Consider the following 21,464-nt stretch of genomic DNA (forward strand, 5'->3'; position numbering starts at 1 on the left):
GCCAAGAGAAGAGTCCTTCAAGAAGGGAAGAGTGATATAAGGAACTGATTAACAGCTGGTTACTAGTTAACTCTGGAGAGGGGAAGAGGGAACTGAAGGGAGACAAGGGAAGAGGAAGACTTACTTTTCACTGCCTTTTGTACCTTTCGAATGTTGTACCAGGTGCACTTATTACCTATTCAAAACACAAACAAAACAGTTGAGGAGGAGGAAGAGCAGAATGAGCGCTGTTAGCAGATTTTTACCTCTTCAGTTGAGATACTGAGCCATGTTTCATCCTAGTTGATGGATTCAACCAAATCCTTTCATCTGTACAATCTGCTTCTCTGGCTTCCTTATCATGGTTTTCATTATTTTATCTGCTGTCATTTACTTTCAAATCTTAGACTGGGGAGAGAAAGCATTCAAGGAGAACTGTACCCCAGATATTTTGGAGAACTTTCCTCTAATGAGCCATTTGGGTGCCAGATGTTACCCACAGTTCAAAAGCCAGCCCCTTAGGGCAGACTGGCAGCTGGGCATCACAGGATGAACACATGTTCTGAGATAGGAAAGGCAAGGAGATGGAGGGCATGGGTCAAGATGGAAGAGCTTGATAGAAAAAGGAGAGGAAAGGAGAAGAAATGAGATCAGTTTTGGACAATATGAGTTTGAGAAGATGGCAGAAGGGCAACAAAAATTTGCCATACCCCCACTATGTGCCAGCCTCTGTGCTGGGTGCTGGGAATAGAGTGGTGAATAACACAGATACATTGGCTAGCAGAAGTGTGGGACCAGAGCTCAGGACAGTGGCCTGGGCCAGATAAGTCATTTCCCTTTAACAACTTCCTAAGGTTTTCTATCACTCTCAGGATAAAGTTCAAACTTCATGATCTGGCCTCTGCTCATCCTTCCCTCTCCCTTACCTGTCCCAACAACCACCCAACACTGAACCACTACAGTTCTCAACCTTCAGCCCATGCTACATCCACCCTGCAATGCCTTTCCTTGCCTTCTCAACTTCAGGCCTCACCTTCTAACAGTTTCTAAGACCACCTCTGAATTAGCCATCTCTCCTTTGTCCTCTCAAAACACTTCTTATATCTCACTACCTCTTTATCTGTGTCCCTAGCCTGGGACAAAGCAAGCACTCAAGGACTAAGGTCTAAAGGGAGGTCTGAGCTTACCCCCAAAGCTACAATAAAAAGGGTCCTCTAAACAGCCCTGCCTTCTTATTGCTAGGACTTTTCAGTCCCACCCAAGGATATACCTGAACCCATATTACTTCCTGTGTTGGCCAAGCCTCATAGGAAGTCAAGACCTGGAATAAGGAAAAAGCAACTTGGGAAGATGAAGCCCTGAAGAAATATTCTGGATAATCCACCCACAGGCTAGAATCTAGAGAATTAACCAAAAAACTTAAAGAATCCTTAGAAGCCCATGTAAGATTCCTAAAGGAGTCAAATTCTCAGAGGGACTACAAAGATGATCCTTTCTTCCCATCCCCAACCCTTAAGCTTCTAGAACAGGCCTAACTGAAGAGCTACATCTCTCATGGTGCCCAGGTCTGCTGCCATTCATAGGCAAGGTGTAACTGTGCCCTCCTCTTTCTAATCTCACCACACTCCAGAGAGTTCTGCTGGCTAGGGCTCCAGCTTGCAGTAGCAAGTCCCCCACACCCCATTGCTTTATCTAGTTGCAAATGGGTATGTCAACCAAACCTGGTTGTGACCTCTCCTAACTAGGCTTCAGCTCCCATAATATCAACCCAAGCCTAGGTCCCTATTTCCTCCTGACCACCCAGAAAAGTTTTTGGATAACTAGAGCAGAGCTTCAGAAAGACTTTCCCTGCCAGTCCTCGCAAAGAGAGTCCAGGAACAGAGTTAGGATCAAGAACTGGCTCTTTGGAATTTGACCAAAGACCTAAGACAGTCCTCCAAATAGAATAACCCTTCGTTCTGATAAGAGTCAAGACCTACCTAGAACCCAGAGCCATTTCCAGCCGAGCGCCCAACATGCTCTCATCCAGAGGGCTCCCAGACCTTGACGGGGAGTTCTCTTGTACATCTCTCTTAGGAAGACAGACATTCCGTCAGCCCTAGTTCCCATTCTGAAAACAGCAGTGCCAGTACACATGTCCCTGTGGGATTCTCAGCTCACTCAGCTACAGTAGGAGGAAGAAAAGTGAGTCTACCACAGCCACAGAGCTCCTTCCGTCAAGGATCTCAGCCTGGAGAGGTATCTCCAGATCAAATCTTCACCTGATTGGAAATTTATGTCCCTCTCAATGGCCAAACCCTGATAGCTTTCATGTTCTTTAGCATCCTGTTCTTTAAATCCTCTCCCTGCTCATGCTCAGTCCTTACCACTGGCCCACACACACATGGCCATCCCACTCTTGACAATGACCAGCTTATCACACCTTCCAACTGGAGTAAGAAAACTACAGATCCTTTCACTACAAGAGGGAAGCCTGCCCCACACCCAGGAGCGGCAGGAAAACTGGCATTTCTTTCCACTCCAAACTGGCTGGGAAAAGCATTCTGACCTTTGAACATACACTTCAGATGTTAACCACCTCTGCTCTATGAAATCAGTACAGGTATTAGGAGGAAAGGAAGGAGGCAGCCGTCTGGATGGACACCAGCTGCCAAAACCTCCTTTTCACAGGAAGGCCCTCCCTGCCCCAACGTGTTCTTGCATGGTCTTCCAGAGGGTGTGGGAGCTGAAATCAGGATAGGAGAGGAATGTATTCTCCCAGATGGACTGACTGGGCTGTAGTCTACAAGAGTCGGAAGGGCTATCTTGCATTTGTGGTGCAGCATTTGACTTGTCCCCAGCTGGCTTCTGATCACCTCGATTAACCTTGCACCTTCCCATAGGAAGGACACTACTCTGCAGTGCCGGGGCCTCTCGCTGACTGCAGACTCTGAGCTTTCCTTTCCGCTTACGTGGACCCACATGTCCTCCTAAGGTTCCCAAACTGCCTCATACAAATCTTTGCCCACTCCCTGACCTGCTGGCCTCCAACTAGGGCCCATCCCAGCTACCCTCATGCAGTTTCCCACCCTGGAACAAGGTTGGTGTCCCAGGGAACCGTGAGGGGGATTCAGCAGAGATGGAGAAGCAGTTCCGCCCCCTCCCGCCCTAGACAACATCAACCCACCTTGACAGAGATGTGGCCGTGGGCCTGGGGAAGGTGGGCAGCCAGGAACCAGTCCCCAGGTAAGGGGCTGCTGACGTTAAAGATGCCTGATGTGCGGTTGGGCAGTGTCCAGCTGAGGGTCAGTGAGAAAACCCCAGGCACAGCCGTGTCCCCTGGGAAGTGTGTGTGCAGGGGATTGATGACGGGGGGTGCCCCGGACCGGAAATACCTGGGGACCGGAATGAGGAGAGGAGGAAAGCAGACAATGAGGTGGGAGATGAGAAATGGGGAAAAGAAAGGAGAACAGTCACTTATCACCAGCAAATAAGTAGATTGCCTATACTGATACATACAACAAAGTAGATCCAGGTCAGGGGTCGGCACAGAGGGGGTAAAAGGTCAGCTCAGGCACTGACACAGTCACACTTTGGTCTCGAAGAAAACATGAAACAGAGGTCTTGGCCCTTAGTCATACTGCAAACTCAACAAGGGTCAGGGGTCAGGGGTCAGGGTCAAGAGATCAGTTTAGATACTCATAAAGTAACACTTTAGTTTGGAAAGCGGTCAGGGGTTAGAAGTGAGGGTCAGGAGGTTGGCTCAGACACTCACACAGTCACACTTTGGTCTGGGCAATGGTCCCCGAAGGACCCCCCCTGCTCCTTGAAGATGATGAGGTTCCAAACAGCCAGGAATGTGTCCTCAGGAACATGGAAGTGGAAGAGTTCGGTGCTGGCAAAGGAGCGGAAAGGACTCAGCTTGCGAGGTGAGCAGGTGGAGTAATCGGTCAGGAAGAGGCCTCCTGGGGAGCAGGCAAGAAAGAAAGGGGCAGGTAGGACAGAGGGCATTTCCATTAAGCAGCAGGCACACCAGTCTTCCTCACCAACAGCACCAACTCAACCAATGTTCTGCTCTGAGACAGGAGCTGGGTCTCATGCTGCCCTAACCATCATCTGCTTTACTCTTTACAATGACCTTGAAAAAATGACCTGTTTTTATAGATAAGGGAACTGAGGCTTAAACCTACATCTGTATACGTCCAAAACCAGGGCCCTTTATATGACCCCACAGCTCCCCTCACTTAGGAGTCATTGTTCTGCTGTTACCCAGCCTAACAAAACAGAGGTGTGGACAGCGAGCATGCGAGTGTGTGTGTTGGCACGGCTCTTAGGCCACTGAGCTGGCTGGAACTCCACCTGTGGGGCTTGGGAGTCAGCATGAAACTGTGTAACTTCCTTGTTTATTTTCTTCCCCGTTCAGTTCCCCTGTGGTCAGGAGCAGTAAAAACCCTCAGAAGCTTCACAAGAGCTGTCTGTGTACCCGCTCAGGGCAGGACGGGGGAAGGGGGAAGTGTGGTGAGTCTGCGAGGGGCCTGCTTGGGTGGCGGAGGCAAGGACAGGAGCTGGCAGGCCACCACCAAAGCCCCTGGGAGAGGAGGAAAGGGAGTCGCCAAGCCCTCTAGGGCTCAGAATAAGCAGCCAGAGGGGCTTCCCAGAGGGAGCCCCAGGGAGGCAGTAACTGGTGACCTAGTGGAATCTCAAACCTCTTGGGAATACTCACATGCAGGGCAGGAGGAGGGGGGAGGGTCATCTCTAAATGAAATGCTAAGATACCTGATCGTGGCTGTTAGGAGCAAAGCCAAGGTGAATAGGAAAGTCTGGTGTCAGCAGCCAGGACTGCTCTAATAGTGAAAATAACCCAGTAGCTCAGCTGGATAGCACAGTCCCAAATGGCAGGCAAAGTTCTGGGGAATCTGACAGCCTGGAGACAAGTCCAGTCCCAGAGAAGGCCAGACGATGCCTCTAAGACAGGTGAGAAGGTTAGGAAATCACAGCTTCAGGGACAGGGTGGGGGTGGGGCGCCTGAAGCAGTTTTCAGCCAAATAGGAAATACCCACAGGGCTTACCTAGTCTGACAGTCTCCCTCTCTGGAAATGGGAGATTTAACTCCAAAAATGAGGTGTTTGCAGTAACAGAGAAAGAGGCATCTGGGGAAAGGAGGTGGCTGAAGGAGGCACCCTGGTTAAGATTAGCCCCACTGAGTGCAGCAACTTCCAGAGTCACCCTGCAGAGGAGTGGAGGCCATGGTTACACTCAAGGACTAGTCTGCCCAGTTCAGACCACTTGATCAGTCTCTACTGCCAGCGAGGAAGACGTGCCACCTTGCAAGCTGAGCGCTGCCCAGGAACCAGAGGCTCACCGAGCCGCACTGAGAGAGCAGTGGCACTGAATCTAAGAGGGATGAAGGGAAATGAGCTATGGGGAAGATATGTTTCCTAGTGTCCTGGCTTTGACAGCGGGAAGGCAAAAAGCCAAGAACTGAATAGCCTAATCTCCTGTCACAAGAAAGCAGAGCTCTGGAGCGCCCTCTGCTGGGGGCAGGGAGGCTTCTCCTCCCCAAACCTGGTACCGTGAAACGAGCCACTGCTATTCTTAGGAAGAAATCTTGGCCAGGCCCCAGAGCAGACCCTCTGAGAGCTGCTCATGAAAAACAGCTAATGATCCTGGGGAAACAAGAGACAAACGAGCACACAGAGCCCCAGTGATTCCAACGAACATGGCACGTCCCCGTTCACTCCGAGCTTTGCTCTGGGGTTGCTTTCATCCAGGCCCACAGAGCTGGGTCCCACAGGAAGCATGAGTAAGGTCCCAGGCCAGCTCAGGTGAATCCGGATGGCCCAGTACTTCCCAATGGAGCTCCGAGGATTCTCCTCCACCACCTGAAACACACCACACACACACACACACACACACACACACACACACACACAGAGGCTAAGGCTGGCCTGCTAATGACAGCACTAGGTAGGGAAAAAGGGTCACTTTCTGGAATGGCGAGGCCTGTCTGGGTTATGCAAATGCAGTCAGCTGCGCCCAAGGCCCAGGAGCCTCAGGTGGTACCGTCCATTCCTGAAATGAGATTGAAGCCAACAATGAGCATTTATATGGAGACCGACTGTGCTGCTATGGTCCTGTGACACCGGCAGCCCCTCCTCAAGCAAAGTGCATCACGCCCGCTGGGACCCGGTCACAGAGGGCTCCCGCAGGGCCGGCCACGGTGGCCAAGGCGGTGACTGTCAGCAGCACGAAGGGCACCCCTGCCCGCAGCCGGGCCGTGCAGCACTCTTTCCCAACTTCATTACCATTCTCCCCAAACCGCCTAAGCCTGCTTCCGGACAATCGCGCTGAAATCCCTCGTCTCCCCACTTCCTACGGCTCTGTGGCTGTCAGCCAGCCTCCTCCCCGAGGCAGCGCCTGCTTGCCCACTGAGCTCCTGAACAAAGAAGCCATGATGACAAAAATGAAAGCTATGAATTGGGCTCCGCCGGGGGGGGGGGGGGGGGGGGGGGGGGCACACTCCCCCTCACCAAACTGGAAAACTGGCCCGGCTACTACCTTCCTTCAAGGAGTCGGGCTGGGGCAGGTGGATTCCCTGTGTGTGTGTTATAAGAGGCATCCGAACAGGGAACAACCAGCCTGGAAGCTAACACTTCAGAGCTCTGTCTGCAGGAGCAGGTCGAGCTGAAGAGGACATGCGTGGGCCACAACACATACCCTCCCCTCGCACAGGAACATAAGACACACAGGCTCGCCTGCACCCCATGCAACATACATGTGCCTTCCCTCACCATCGCACAATCATATACATGCACACAATCATGTGCACACACAGCATTCCCACAGATCCCTCAGGTACACACTCAGACGTGTAAGCGTCCAGACACCAGTGAGCTTGGGGCAGTGACCTTTGGCATGCATCCATCTCCTCAAGTCTGTACGTTGAACCAGGTCCCCAGAGCTCACTGAAACCCAGCCCCCAGCCCCAGCTACTTTGTTAGTGATCCGTGCCAAAGACTCTCTCGGGCACATCTCCATCCTATCTAGAGGGCTCCCTCCACCCCCAAGGTAGCTGAGGTTTGGGGCATGAAGACCATAGTCATCTCCTTAGGATGGGACCATCTTTATGGCACAACCCCTCTGACCAGGACCCCTCTCCTCCTCCCACACCCCACCTGTTAAGAAGTTGGATCTGTCTTATCCAAATCACCTTCTGGCTGGATGGGAGCCCTAGGCTGACAACTGGCCAATGAGGAAGAGTTTGTGATGAAGGACAGACTGTGCTTTGAGCCTTTCCCCACTTGGGTTTGTTTTCCTATTAGGCACAGATTGCAGTGGGGAAAAAAAAAAAAAAACTAGTGTGTGGTAGTAATTAGGAAACTTTTTTCTAGCCCTAATACTGCCATTTACGAGCCGTATGACCTGGAGCAAATTGCTCCCCCGCTGAGCCTCAGTTTCCCCATCTGTAAAATGGCCTTGAGTTTCAACCCTGCTCTAAAAGTGTAAGAAATTGCCCAACCGGTTTGGCTTAGTGGATAGAGCATCGGCCTGTGGGCCAAAGGGTCCTGGGTTCAATTCCAGACAAGGGGGCACGTACCTTGGTTGCAGGCTCCTCCCCGGCCCAGGCCTTGGTGGGGGGAAGGGGAGGGGTGTGCAGGAGGCAACCAATTGATGTGTTTCTCGCACACTGTAGTTTCTCTCTGTCTTTCCCTCTCTCTTCCACACTCTCTAAAAGATCAATGGAAAAATATCCTCAGGTGAGGATTAATAAAAACAAAAAAGTATCAGGAATTATTCCTAGGCAAATCAAGCTTATTTGGAACAGAACTCATTACAAGAAGAAAACTCGTTATAATGACAACGAACCCGTGTCCACCTGTTTGCTACGTGTTATAATACTTTTCAAAAGTGCTCTTTTAACCCTGTTTTCATGCCTACTATCTCAAAGGTTTAGGCTAACTCTTCCCGACACTGGACTAGAGGCTGTCTGGTGTGGGAATAGGTCTCTCCCACCAAACTTGATGAGCAGGAGCAAGACTTCCTTGGAAAAGCCAAGTGTCACCCTGGGAATGGAACCTTGGTGTCTGTCCTAGGACCTGCTGAGCCTCAAGTCCACCGTAGCTACCACCTCTCTTCTGACCCTCCCCACTCCCCTCAGATGTGTAAAGAATTCTCTCCTCCCTAATTCTCCCCACTTCTTCCCCAATGATCTAGTCAACAAGGCCCCAATTCTCCCGAACCGCCCCCCCCCCCCAGGCCGCCCCTCCCTGCCAGAACCCCATCCCTGCCTCGGTCCTCGCTGCTTCTGCACTCACCAGCCCCTGGGCCAAGGACAGAAAACAGCAACAGCAGCAACAGGGCTGGTGGCAGCTGGAGCCCGGACCTGAGCTGGGGCTGGGAGCGGGGCCGGGGGTGAGGGAGAGGGGTAGGTGGTGGGAGAGAGGTGGGTACACACAGAGAAGCGGGCAAAGGCTGAGAGAATGGGCTGGGCCGGGCTGGGCACGGGAGCTTGAAAGGGGGCAGCGGGTGGGATAGAAGGAGACACTGTGATGGGGACTGGAGTAATAAGGGCAGGGTTTGGGCCCTGGGCTTAAGCAAACACTGGGGCTGGGATTGGGACCGGGGTGGGGCTGGCATTGGTGACAGGAGCTGGAACCAGGGCAGAGGAGGGGATGGGGGCCCGGCCAGGGCCTGGGTCCGAGGCTGGAGGGGGGGCCTAGGATGGGACTTGGATCTGGGCATTCGCTGGTGTCCGGGCGGGGACTGGCACCTATTTGGGAAGCGGGCCGGGGAAGGGGCCGGGGCAGGGGGCCTGGGCCCGGGGCGGGATGCTGAGACCTGGGGCCGGGACCGGGGCTGGACCGGGGCTGGGCCGGGGCCCGGGGCGGGGGCGGGGGCGGGGGCGGGGCCGGCCGGCGGGCGCGGCGTTCGCAGAGCTGACCCGCCGCTCCGCTCCCCACCCCCGGGGGCGGCCTCGGCGTCCTCGCGGGCCCGGGGCGGGCAGCCGGGGACCGGGCAGGAGGGGAGGCCTGGGCGACTCCGGGCGGCGCGGAGCCGGCGATCAGCAGGCCCCGCGGCGGCCGCGGGCTGACGTGATGGCGCCCCGCCCCTCTGTCGGCGCGATTGGTCCCGGCTGGGCTCCGAGGACAGACTCCGCCCAGCCCAGCCTCCGGTCCCCGCCGCCCGGACCCCGGACCCCGGCCCTCAGGATCCTCGCAGACCCCACGGGCCGCCCCACAGACAGCTCATCGGAACCCCGCAGAGACCCTCCCAACCCCGGACGCGCACGATGTCCCCACGGAGGTCCGCCAAGCCTACCCGGAGCCTCTCCGGGGAGCCCGCCGGCCCCGCCGGGCGCGGTGCTGCCAGCCCTCCGGGGAGAGAGACCTCGCCCCCCGGAGACCAGGCTGCTGCTGACGCCCACTGTGAGGGTTCCATTGCCCCGGCGACGGACCCCTTCTCCTCCGGCCTGGGTTCCAGAGGCTTCAATCAAGGCTCCCGGCCCGCCCTGGTTCCCCTCGTCCCTCCCCCTCCCACCCTTCCCCACATCTGGCCGCGCTCCTTTGGCGATCGCTGCAGGCGCTCACCTCTCCGGGCAGCACAGGCGCCCTGCAGCCGGGATCCATCCACAACCAAGAGCCTTCCCTCTCTCGGGGCTCACACGTCCCACGCCCAGCTCCAGGCAAGAGCCTGACCCAAGGACTTGTAAAAGCCAAGCCAAAGCCCAAAAGTATGTAGTCTCCAATGTCCACCTCTAAACCTTCAGCCCGTTTCCTTCCTAGCACCTCTGTCCCTTCCCACCTCAGTGCAACCCACTCCCATTCTCTGCTTGTCATCCTTACCTTCTTCTCCCCCTTCCTCTCTCTCTTCCCATCCCCTGGTTCTCCACCCAGCCCCCAGCCCCTTTTCTTCTTGCCCAAGTCTAGTCGTCTTACTCCCCACCATCCTACCTTTCCCCTGCTTCCTGTCCCAAACTTGCCCTTTGGAAAGGCCTTTGATGAGTTTAAGGGATATATTTAGTATCTCAGGAGCATGGGGGGGAGGGGCCTGGGGGGGAGGAACAAATGCAGGAAAAGTTAAGGCTGGAATCCTTAGGTACTGTTGCAAATGACAGGCCTTGGCTATCAGGGCCAAGAAAGTTGGACTTAATCCTTAGACTAAGTCAATAAGTATTTTTTTAAATATATTTTTATTGATTTTGGAGAGGAAGGTAGAGAGAGAGGGATATTTTCTCTCAATGATGACAGAGAATCACTGATTGGCTGCCTCCTGCATGCCCTCCACTGGGGATCAAACCCGAAACCCAGGCATGTGCCCTGACCAGGAATTAAATCTTAACTTCCTGGTTCATAGGTTGATGCTCAACCACTGAATCACGTGGGCCAGGCAATGAGTATTTTTAAGCAAGGAAATGCCTAGGTGAGGCTTGTATTTTAGAGAGATCACGATTGGGTCATTAAGGAGTGCTCACTTCTTTTGGATATACTTCTAAGAGAGATCAGGCTGCAGCAGCAGGTGCTACCTGCATAAGCACTAGTGGTACAGCGCTTGGTGCACTGCTACACCCCCCCCCCCCCTCTTGGGTCCCGGAGTGTGAAATGGCGCAGGCCAGGCTGAGGGGCCTCCCACCCCCATGCATAAACCCATACACCGGGCCTCTGAGAAAAGTATTAGTTATCTAAATCAATGGTAGAATGGACCAGTGGATTAATATGCTGGGAAAGGCGACAGAGGGACAAAGTCATCTCTAAGGCCCAGAGGAATACCTAACATAATCCAGGTAGAAAATGATGAGAACTTGAACAAAACTGGAGGGAAAAAGAGAGGAGAGAATGGATTTGAGGTATGTTTAGAAGATAGGAAATACAGTCCCTGATGCCTATGTGAAAATAAGGGCTGAGGGAAAAGGAAAAAAGCTAAGATAATTCCCAGAGCCAAGTGTTATTTTTTTAATCCTAACCCAAGGATATGTTTTTATTATTAAGGATATGTTTGTATTGATTTTAGAGAGAGATGAATGGAGAGAGATAGAAACATCTATCTGCTGCCTCCTGTATGCACCCCAAGTTCCATCCACTTCCCAGACCCCAAGTGGGGATCAAACCTGCAATAGAGTCCATTTTGATGCCCTATGGAACATCCATTTAGCAATGTCCATCAGGCAGTTGGGTATAAGTGTGAAGAACAAGGGTTTTAAAGAGGTCTACACTGGAATTATGGATTTGGGGATTATAAGCAGACAGCTGGCAGTGTGGAAGCCTTGAACATGAATAACATCACCCAGGGAAGGTAGTCAGTAGACAAAACTAGACTGTGGTCAGAGTCCTGCCTTCATGACATCCTACCGCACTCTTGCGAGCACACACCCCCACTTTGGCTTGGTATTCCCAGTCTCTGGAATCCCACAGCCTGATCTCCATGGTCCTAAGGTACGCCTAGGACCCTGCTCTTGGACTGGCCAAGTGACTATGTTCAGGCTCCCTCCTAAGGCATGGTCCTCTGCTACCATCTATGGATAGGATTCTGACTGCCTCCGCCTTTCATTCTTTTAAGCACTAGCTCCCTACAAACCCATCCATGGGGTCTAGGCACCTGTGTGAACCTACCTTGACACAAAAGCTCATCTTGCTTCCCCCATTATATCTCAAGGGCACTAAGATAGATCCTAATTCCATACCTGCCTGTGAACCCTGGTTGGTAGACCCTACCATCCCAGTCTAAAGCCTGTACCATATTCTACCACTAGATGGAAGCAGAAGAGCCTCACCCCACCATGGATGCAGAGGAGCACCCTTCTTCAAAAGACCGGCCTGCTGAGGACTCAGAGGAGCCCCCTATCCCTGACATCCCCTTGGAGCTTGCCATCGCTGAGCCTCCTTTAGAACCCCACACCTCTGAGTCTCAGATACTGTCCTCCACCTCCCAGACTGAGCTAGAGACCCACACCTCTGACACCCCCATGGGGTTCTCCATCTCCAAGCCTCCTCCGTTACAGCCCCACTCCTCCGAGTCTCAGGTGATGTCACCCACTTCCCAGGCCGAGCTAGAGACCCCCACCTCTGAAAACTCTCTGGAATCTTCCACCTCTGAGCCTCAGGTAGTGCCCTCCACTTCCCAGACCCCTTTAGTGACCCACACCTCTGAAAACCCTATGGAGCCTTCCACCTCCAAGGCCTCTGTAGAACACGCTAGCTCTAAGGTCCCAGAGGAACCCTCTGCTTTGCAAACCCCCTCACCAGATCAGGTCTCTGATGCTCTGAAGAAAGGCCTGTCCTCTGAGCCAGGAAGATCCGCACAAATCCGTGAATCTGAGATGCTTCCAGAGCACTCCCTTGTAGGCCCTTCAGCCAAGGTCCACCTGGACACAGTTGAAAAGGAAAGGGAAGAGGAAGGAGAGGACAAGGAGGGGGAGGATGCCACTGTCAGCACCACTCACACACCTCAGCCTGGACGTCATCTGGGCAAGAAGAAGGAGAAGAAAGGAGTCAGCCGTAATTGCTCCGCCCTTTTCCCCATTCTCATCGCTGTCTTTCACCCCCGCCCCAGGAGAAGGAGATTGGGTTTGGGGGCCCCTCACTTCTCCTTGATTACTCACCCCCTTTCTTCCCAGGTGACACGGCCAATCCAGTGATCACTGTTAAGCAGGCAGATCAAGTAGGAGTGCCTAAGACAATGCACAAAGAGAAGTCCGATGCTCAGGCGTACAATCTTTTCCAATGGGAGAAGGATGCAGCTCTGAAGGCCACCCAGACAGGTGAGCCCAGGCGGCCTCTCAGAGGCTTGTGACAGGCCCAGGATCCTCCTCCAACCCACCCGTTTCTGGGAACTTGGCCCATTTGGTGGAGAGCTGCACCTTGTGTAAATGGCAATGCCACCTGCCTGAAATCAGGGAGGGAAGCAGGCAGGTGGGCCAAGGTGGATAGTGTAGTTGCAGATGAAGAGTGAATAATCATATAAAGCCCAGGTGGGGTCAGGGCACTGAACTAAAGTTGTTAAAAACAGAAGGGTCACAGACCAGCCCCACATTTAGGGCTCAGATCACCTGCAGCAAACAGACCCTAAGGAAGAGGGCCTGGACAGTCTCCATGTGACCTGTTGCTTTTACTTGGCAAAAGGCCTTGGTCCCCTTGTTGGAACTCCATTAAAAGGTAGTCACTCCTGACTATGAGACCCATGATCACTTGAGTACCCAAAAGCTGTGAGTCTCCACCAAAGAGCAGGAGTCACATCTAACCCTTTGGGTCCAAGTCTCAGCCCAGAATTAGTACTTTTTTTTTTTAATATATATATTTTATTGATTTTTTACAGAGAGGAAGAGAGTGATAGAGAGTCAGAAACATCGATGAGAGAGAGTCATCAATCAGTCGCCTCTTGCACACCCCCTATGGGGATGTGCCGGCAACCAAGGTACATGCCCTTGACCGGAATCGAACCTGGGACCCTTCAGTCCGCAGGCCGACGCTCTATCCACTGAGCCAAACCGGTTTTGGCCGGAATTAGTACTTTTGACAGTCCTGTTAGTAGCATGCTATGCTTATCTATGTCTACATACTAGTATAAAGGGTGCAAACACATGCCATCCTGTGTGTGAGCACGTGTACCGATGCTACTGAGCTTTATATCTATAAGGGTTACCTTTAGTAAGAGGGTTACCCTGACCTGCTATGAGGATTTTGGGGTTTCTGGACTGAATTCAATGTGTCACTGCATTTATTTTGTTTTTTCATACTTACTCTTTTTAAAATATATTTTATTGACTTTTTATAGAGAGGAAGGGGGAGGGAGAGTTAGAAACATCAATGAGAGAGAAACATCAATCAGCTGCCTCCTGCACACCCTCTACTGGGGATGTGCCCGCAACCAAGGTATAATACATGCCCTTCATCGAAATCGAACCTGGGACCCTTGAGTCCGAAGCCCAATGCTCTATCCACTGAGCCAAATCAGTTAGGGCCATACTTCTTCTTTTTAATGGGAGTAGAGTTATGTCAAAACTAGATGAGCCTAAGATATAAAGACAACTGGGTAATTCTATGCCCTATCCTTTTCCCATGCAACTTACTTTCCTCAGTCCCTATGCCGGGACCTCCCACCTCCACTTCTGGAAAAGGAAGTCATAGTGATCTCAATAGTTTCTCAGTCTTACTTCAGTCATTGAACAGCTTTGTTTGCTTATTTTAGCATCCTATGTCACTTTTATTCTTTTTTTGCAAATGTAGGGTCTGTTCAGTACCCTCATTCTCCTTAAAACCTCCTGTCTACTCCCCACTCTTCAAGGCTTCTTGAGATTGGACTTCCTTTTCTTGTTTAAACAGGAATTTTTATACTAAAATTTAAGTGTCATGCAATCCTGAACAAAGCTATTTGGGGTTCTCTTCTGACACTGGGGATCTTCTGTCCCTCGAGAGTCAATATATGTGCTCTGTAGTGAAATATCAAGTGTAAGCTTTTCCCTTATTCATTCAACATTTGAGCACCGGCAATGTACGAGGCTCATTGCTAGCTGGAGAGGTGGTGGCACTGATGGAGTTTCCAAGAAAAGATCCCTCAAGTAACTTACACTTTAATGAGAGACACTAATAAGTAAAAGGACAAAAGCAATAATTTAGTTCAGCCCAGAGTGCTGCATGAACAGAGAAAAGGGGCTGGCACCAATTACAGGAAGCTTGGGGAGTAAGCCTTGGAAGGGATGACTTCTCAGCTGAAATCTGTAAGATGAGTAACAAGAGGCAGCCAGGTAAAAAGTGAAATATGCTGGGACATGGCAGCACCAGGCACCAGCAAGAAACTGTAAGCAATGCAGTATGCCTGCTGCATATAGTATTGGGCACAGTAGCCTGGTCAGCTCTGGAAGGGCAGGATTGTGCAGGTATTTCTGTACCAAATTCAAGAGCTGGGATTACATCCTGAGGGCAACTAAAGTCACTAAAAGATTGTAAATGGAGCCGAAATCGGTTTGGCTCAGTGGATAGAGCGTTGGCCTGCGGACTGAAAGGTCCTGGGTTTGATTCCAGTCAAGGGCATGTACCTTGGTTGCAGGCACATCCCCAGTAGGGGGTGTGCAAGAGGCAGTTGACTGATGATTCTCTCTCATCAATGTTTCTAACTCTTTATCCCTCTCTCTTCCTCTCTGTAAAAAAATTAATAAAATATATTTTAAAAATAGCCGAAACTGGTTTGGTTCAATGGTAGAGCGTCGGTCTGCGGACTGAAAGGTCCTGGGTTTGATTCTGGTCAAGGGCATGTACATTGGTTGTGGGCACATCCCCAGTAGGGGGTGTGCAAGAGGCAGCTGGTCAATGTTTCTCTCTCATCGACGTTTCTAGCTTTCTGTCTCTCTCCCTTCCTCCTCTCTGTAAAATATCAATTATATATATATATATATATATATATATAATAAAAATAAGTAAAAAAAAAAAAAAAAAAGATTGTAAATGGAACAATAACGAACAGATTTGTGTTTTTGTAAGATCACTCTGGCAGAAGGATAGACTAGAGAACGGTAAGAGCTAGAGATGGGATTGTGGGGCACTGCTAATAATCCAAATAAGAAATGAATGGGTAGAAGTAAAAAGTAGACAAACTCAATAAATGCTAAGAAGATAAAACGAGCCTTTGGATCATTGGATGTGTAGGATAAGAGAAAGGAACATGCCCGGAATGGCATCTAGGTAAGTGGCTTAAATAACTGGTTGGGTAATGGTGTCATTAACTGAATGCCTAGGACAAGAGGAGATGCTTGCTAAGTATGTAATGGATGAACAGGAGACAAAGGGCGAGGGCATGTCTAGAAGGAATAATTATAACACATTTGGAGTGCCTGTGGAACATACTGGGGAAGGCTCTAGTAGATAGCTGGCTATATGGATCTGATGCTCGGGAGAGAGATCTGGGCTGAAGACACCTTTCATTTAAAAACAGCTGTATTGTCAAAACCGGTTTGGCTCAGTGGATAGAGCGTCAGCCTGCGGACTGAAGGGTCCTAGGTTCGATTCCAGTCAAGGGCATGTATCTTGGTTGCGGGCATATCCCGGTAAGGGGTATGCAAGAGGCAGCTGATCGATGACTCTCTCTCTCTCTCATCGATGTTTCTAGCTCTCTATCTCTCTCCCTTCTGTAAAATATCAATAAAATATATTTTTTAAAAATAAAAATAAAAACAGCTCTATCTTGTATGAAGATGTTCTAAGCACCAAGAGATGTTATCAGGCAAATGTGATTATGTGATCATGGAATTGACTGTGTTGTACAGAATCAAAATGGCATCCCAGATCATGTTTCCTCCCCCTGCCAGTCCCCGTCCACTCATAACAGAAAGAGGATTTGGAATCAGGACAGAGAGTAGAGGGCACCATTCTGGAATACTCAGCTAGATGTCAATGGTCTCACTTAAAGGGCACTGACACTTGTAAATAGAGTCTGAGGTGTGGTTTGCCAGTCTCCCTGTTCAAATTTCAATCTTCATCTGAAAGCTGGACACCGACTCCTACATCAGTGCTTGGACTTGACTCTCCCAGGCTCTCAGGCCAGGCCTTGATCTCTGGGCACTGACCCCCTGTTCATTTCCACATCTCACCTGCTCATTCAGTGTGTCCTGCTACTCGGGATGACACTCAGAATTCCTCTAGTAGAATCCTGGCCCCTACCCACCCCCATTGTGACTCTATCTATACTCTGCCCTTTCAACCAAGACTCCCTGGTGCATTGGGGAACTGGCACTCCAGGCCATCAACATCAAGGCAGAAGCAGCGGAGCCAAAAGTCACATCTGGACAGGCTTTTGACCTTGGGAGATCACGGGTAATACAAAGAAAACCTAGTCTGACCATTAGGCACAGAACTGTGGATTATGGCCTTGGCCAGAGTCAAAGACCAGAGGACACTAATTCTTTCTCGTCCTCTTTATAGAACTTCATGGTTCTTCCTGGCATACTGAAGAAATTATCTCCCCTCCTGAAGGAATTTGTTCACTCATTTATTTAGTCAAACAGTCTGTTCTCCAAGCACCTATTATGTGTCATGCCCTGCGCTAGGACTAGATATAGATGAAAAGACAGACCCTTCCTTGGAGGAACGCACAGTCTAACAGTGAACAGTTCAATAAGATGCATTGTACTGTGGTAAGAGTAGCACAGGGAGCCATGGAAGGCAAGAGAAGGGCTCCTAGAAAAGAGGAAGTCAGCCAGGACCGGTTTGGCTCAGTGGATAGAGCGTCAGCCTGCGGACTGAAAGGTCCCGGGTTCGATTCCGGTCAAGGGCATGTACCTTGGTTGCGGGCACATCCCCAGTAGGGGGTGTACAAGAGGCAGCTGATCGATGATTCTCTCTCATCGATGTTTCTAACTCTCTGTCCCTCTCAATTCCTCTCTGTGTAAAATCAATAAAATATATTAAAAAAAAAAAAAAAGAAAAGGGGAAGTCAGGGACACTTTTTGGTGGAGGTGACACTTCATTACCAGCCTTTACCTCGGAATAAGAGTCCTACAGCTGAAGGACTCCATGGGGACTCATACAGGATTCCTGGCTAGAAGCTGGGGTGCTCTCAGGTCTCGTGAGGATGAGAAAATCTGAGTGGGAGGTGCTCTCTGCTTCTCCTCCCACATTTACCACCACCCTTGTCTTGCAGTGAGATTGAGAGTGAACCCGGACATTTCCAGATCCCACTACTAAAACCAAAGGGTTGGGGCATCTTCCTGGTGTCTGAGCTCCGGGATACTTCTTAGCCTCTCTTTCCTCTCCATGCCTCCTTCATTCAGCCTCAAAAGCTCCTATTTTTCGGTCTTCATTTCTGGCCTCCCTCTTTCTTCTGAAGCCATCCTTCTGACCCCAGGCCTGCTCAACCGCCTCCTCCTCCTCTTCACGTCCCTTCAACAACATAGCCCCTCCTTAGTAACCAATCTCTCTCCACCCCCCATCTGCTCTACACCTGCTCAATCATCTTCTCTCTCCCTCACCTTACATACGTCAAGGAAGCCAAAGTTGGGCTCTACTATAGGGAGGGGAGGAGATGAGAATCCTAACAGTTTCAGAGAACTCATTGAGAGTCAGATTCACCTTAAAAAAAAATTCATTTATATTCTTCCTACTCAGAAACTAAAGACAGTTCAGTCATCTCTGACAGGCTGACAGAGATGGAGTGGATCCTGGGATGGGAAGGGCACTGAAACATTTATGGGTGATAAGAAAACCTTGAGGGGAAAAAATCTAAATGGGTATGAGGACTCATAGGGAGGGATAAATACACCTGGGGGGAGAGGTGGGGCACACCCTTAGGGGATAGGTGAGAACACCTGGGGGACTGTAGGCCATTTTTCCTTCTTATTCATCCTATTACTCAATCCCACCATTCCCAGGTCTCTACATCGGTTGGCGTTGCCCCCACTATCTATGGGACTGCTTCCGAATTGGGGATGAATCCAAGTGCTTTTGTGGCCACTTGCTGAGAGAGCACCGGATCGTATCAGGTAGGGAGAACTGAGTTACCCCTCCCAGCCCTTGCAGGTGAGGAGGGATAACTGTACTGCCATGTGTTGGAATAGATGAGAGAAAGTGTGTGTGTTGGTATGGGAGAGGGCGTTGGCGTGGAAAGGCCAGGCCAATCAGGTGCTGGTCTAACCCTACCACCCATCCCCATTCCCGTAGACATATCCGTGCCTTGCAAGGTGAGTCAGTGCCGATGCCTCATGTTCTGCTTTATACCATCACGCCCAGAGGAGGTGGGTGAGTTCTGGCTCCAGAGGCGGGCCACCTTTGATCCCAAGACCTGGAGAGCCCAATGCCGCTGCAAACACAGCCATGAAAACCATTCGGCTACCGGGTGCCATCCCTGCAGGGTCAAAGGTACCTTCTAAAACAAAGGGAGTGCAGAGGTGGGCATGGGTGGGGATAGGATGCGTATAGTTTGGGAATAGTATATGGGAATTGGTAGGAGAGACAGGCTAATGGTTGGTGAGAAAGAGATGGAAATGTAGTCAGCCCACGGGGAAGCTCCATCTCCCTGTGCTTTTCTTGGCTGTCCCTTTGCCCTAGGCTGCTGCTGCAACTGCTTTGAGTCTAATTTCCTCTGCGCAGCCTGTGACCGGCGTTGGGAGGAACACGGGACTTTCTTTGAGACTGAGGAGACCCGGCGACGAGGAGGGAGACCTCGTGGTGAGGGGGTTACCCGGAACAGGGGTCCATTCCAGAGTCTGTAGTCAGAAAGCCAGGCAGAAAGGGACTCCCATCCTCAACCATCCCACCCAAGACTACCTCCCCCTGTTTACCCCTGCTCCCATACCTGCATTGGTTTCCACCCCCAGGAGCAGACTATGTGCCTTTTGCAGAGATTACTACCCTCCGAGAAACCATCACCGGCAACTCTGACTTCGAGATCCTACAGAGGCAGGGTCCTTCTGGCCAACCCAGCTCCCACCCGAGTCCCCCTGGGCTCCCTGTCTCACCCAGCCTCCGACCTGGCCCTACAGCTCACCCCCGTACCTGACCCTTTCACCTCTGCTCTTCCCTCCTCCAGGGACAGACACTGCCAACAGCGGGCACAGGCCTGGGTGAGCCCGGCCCAAATCAGCAATAAAGGAGAAGCCACTGGACTCTGACCTGGCTCTGTCTGAGGCAGCGAGAGCCCCGCCCAGAGATAGATATTCAGAGTCAGTTACCTATTGGGGGCAAAAGAGAGGCTAGATGCAGCCATCTGCCTTCACCACACCCACATTTAGCCTGCTAGTCCTGGCATCAGAAGGAGAGAGAGGCTTCAAAGAAGCGAAGGAGGGAGGGGGTTTGAAGAAGGATGGAGTAAGCAGTGGTGTTAGATGCAGCTCTGATCTCCAGTAAGATAAAAACTAAAAAATGTCCATTGGCTTTTGCAATGAGAAGGTCTTTGGGGACGTCAGAGAGCATAATGTCAGTGGTACAGTGGAGGCAGAAGGAGTTGAAGAAACTTGAATGAAAAGAGCAAGAGACAAGTCAAACAATATCCAGAGGGAGAGATGTGGAGTTTAGGAGGCATTTTTTAAGAAGGAGAAAGAAAAGAGGCTAGTAGATAAAAAAAAAAAAAAAAAAAAGACCTTGAAGGATGCAGAAGAGAGAGATGCCTGGTGAGACAGGAGCCCAGAGATGGAGGGAAGGGGTGAGGTCAGGGCAGAAGTGAAGGGATTCACTTTGGACAGGAGAAACACCAATTCCTAAGACCAAGAGGAAGGAAGGAAGGAAGGAAGGAAGGAAGGAAGGAAGGAAGGAAGGAAGGAAGGAAGGAAGGGAGGGAGGGAGGGAGGGAGGGAGGGAGGGAGGGAGGGAGGGAGGGAGGGAGGGAGGGAGGATGGATAAGGCCTTCCCTGAGCTGCAGGTAGCAGGATTTGTGAATGTTCTCCTGTGGAATAGGAGACAAAGTCAGTTTCAGGGGGGTGGGGGGGGAGGAAGGGATAAGAGTAGAAGATAGGAGACAGGAAGAGAGAGGTAAAGGTTTGGGAAGACTAATAATGTGAGGAGCTGGAGAAAAACCTGATCAGTGGCTGGTTAAGGGTTAAGGTACAATTGGAAGCAGGAACCTGGTTAGAAAAGCAGAGATGCAAAATATTTAGATGAATGAGTTGTGATGAGGATGTCGGGAGGATACTAATAATAATTAGGAACATAAGACAAAAAGAGGATTAAAAATGTGGAGGGAGCTGACCATACAAATAGGGAAAGGGAAACCAGAAAGCCTTTGACAGATTTAAAAAAAAGGAATAATCAAAGGCGTAAAAGACATGATGACCGTTCACTAAAACTAATTAGCAGATGCAGCAGCAGATGCAGTGGTGGGGATCAGAGTGCAGGAAACAGTGGTCAGAGCCTGCAGAGTGGTGCCGCTTTCAGATTAGAGCAGCTGCAAGTGATCACAAGGCTTGGGTTAGAGAAAACCGTGGGCCAGGGGCCCAAACCAGTGCATGTCAAGGAGTGTGACTAGAACGCCCATAGAATTTTGGCACAGATGATTCTTATGGGGAGCAGGAGATTCTGATAATCATGGACTCTGTGGTCCTAGACAAGTCACTTTCCCCATCTGGGCCTCAGTTTCTGGATCTGTAAAACAGGAATAATCTCTGTGCTACCTGCTATGAGAGTCCAAAGAAATAACCAGTTTCCAAGTACCTTGCACTCGCCTACCCCTCCTGGCTGATTTCCTTCCTCTTCTCAGATCCCAGTTCCTCTCTCTTGCCCTTCTCCAGAGCAGCGTTAGGGGCTGCTGCTATCCCAGAGGCATGTCAACAATAAATAGCTTGCTGCCACCAATTCAACGCCATAAGGCACATGTGTCAAACACAAGGCCCGCGGGCCAAATCCGTCCCACCAGGCCTTGCAATGTGGCCCGCACCGCGCTGTCATCACTGCACTCCGCTGCGTTTCCATCACAATGACAGTTTATGACTGTTCAGTAAACCATTCGGCCCGCGATTTAGGCTGGATTTTAGATTTTGGCCCCTTCTCTGATTGAGTTCGACACCCCTACCATAAGGGGTCCTGAATCTGGGG

At 51.0% G+C, this 21,464-nt stretch overlaps 3 protein-coding genes across 3 annotated transcripts in view; 1 reads left to right on the forward strand and 2 right to left on the reverse strand.

Annotated features, from left to right (window-relative positions):
• The window catches only part of TMEM8B (transmembrane protein 8B), a 23,446-nt gene extending 14,000 nt beyond the window's left edge, over positions 1–9,446 (reverse strand). The window contains exons 1-3 of the mRNA XM_045580009.1: positions 9,277–9,446; positions 3,734–3,923; positions 3,146–3,353 (exon numbers count right to left, since the gene is read on the reverse strand). The gene's annotated coding sequence lies outside the window, so the exon portion shown is untranslated. The remainder of the gene's footprint in view (positions 1–3,145; positions 3,354–3,733; positions 3,924–9,276) is intronic.
• The window catches only part of LOC123652168 (vegetative cell wall protein gp1-like), a 13,987-nt gene extending 2,609 nt beyond the window's left edge, over positions 1–11,378 (reverse strand). Inside the window, exons 1-3 of the mRNA XM_045580292.1 lie at positions 11,309–11,378; positions 8,274–9,161; positions 125–175 (exon numbers count right to left, since the gene is read on the reverse strand). Coding sequence (XP_045436248.1) covers positions 125–175; positions 8,274–9,161; positions 11,309–11,378 — 1,009 coding nt within the window. The remainder of the gene's footprint in view (positions 1–124; positions 176–8,273; positions 9,162–11,308) is intronic.
• On the forward strand, positions 9,552–19,543 carry FAM221B (family with sequence similarity 221 member B). The gene is made up of 7 exons (XM_045580010.1): positions 9,552–9,688; positions 11,705–12,419; positions 12,569–12,712; positions 18,311–18,421; positions 18,600–18,797; positions 18,987–19,106; positions 19,468–19,543. Exons 2-7 carry the CDS (start codon positions 11,705–11,707, stop codon positions 19,503–19,505), a joined length of 1,326 nt encoding a protein of 441 aa, XP_045435966.1. The 5' UTR covers positions 9,552–9,688; the 3' UTR covers positions 19,506–19,543.
• Positions 19,544–21,464: the final 1,921 nt, after the last annotated feature.

This window comes from Pipistrellus kuhlii, unplaced genomic scaffold, assembly GCF_014108245.1.
Source record: "Pipistrellus kuhlii isolate mPipKuh1 unplaced genomic scaffold, mPipKuh1.p scaffold_m20_p_12, whole genome shotgun sequence".
Taxonomy (NCBI): Eukaryota; Metazoa; Chordata; class Mammalia; order Chiroptera; family Vespertilionidae; genus Pipistrellus; species Pipistrellus kuhlii.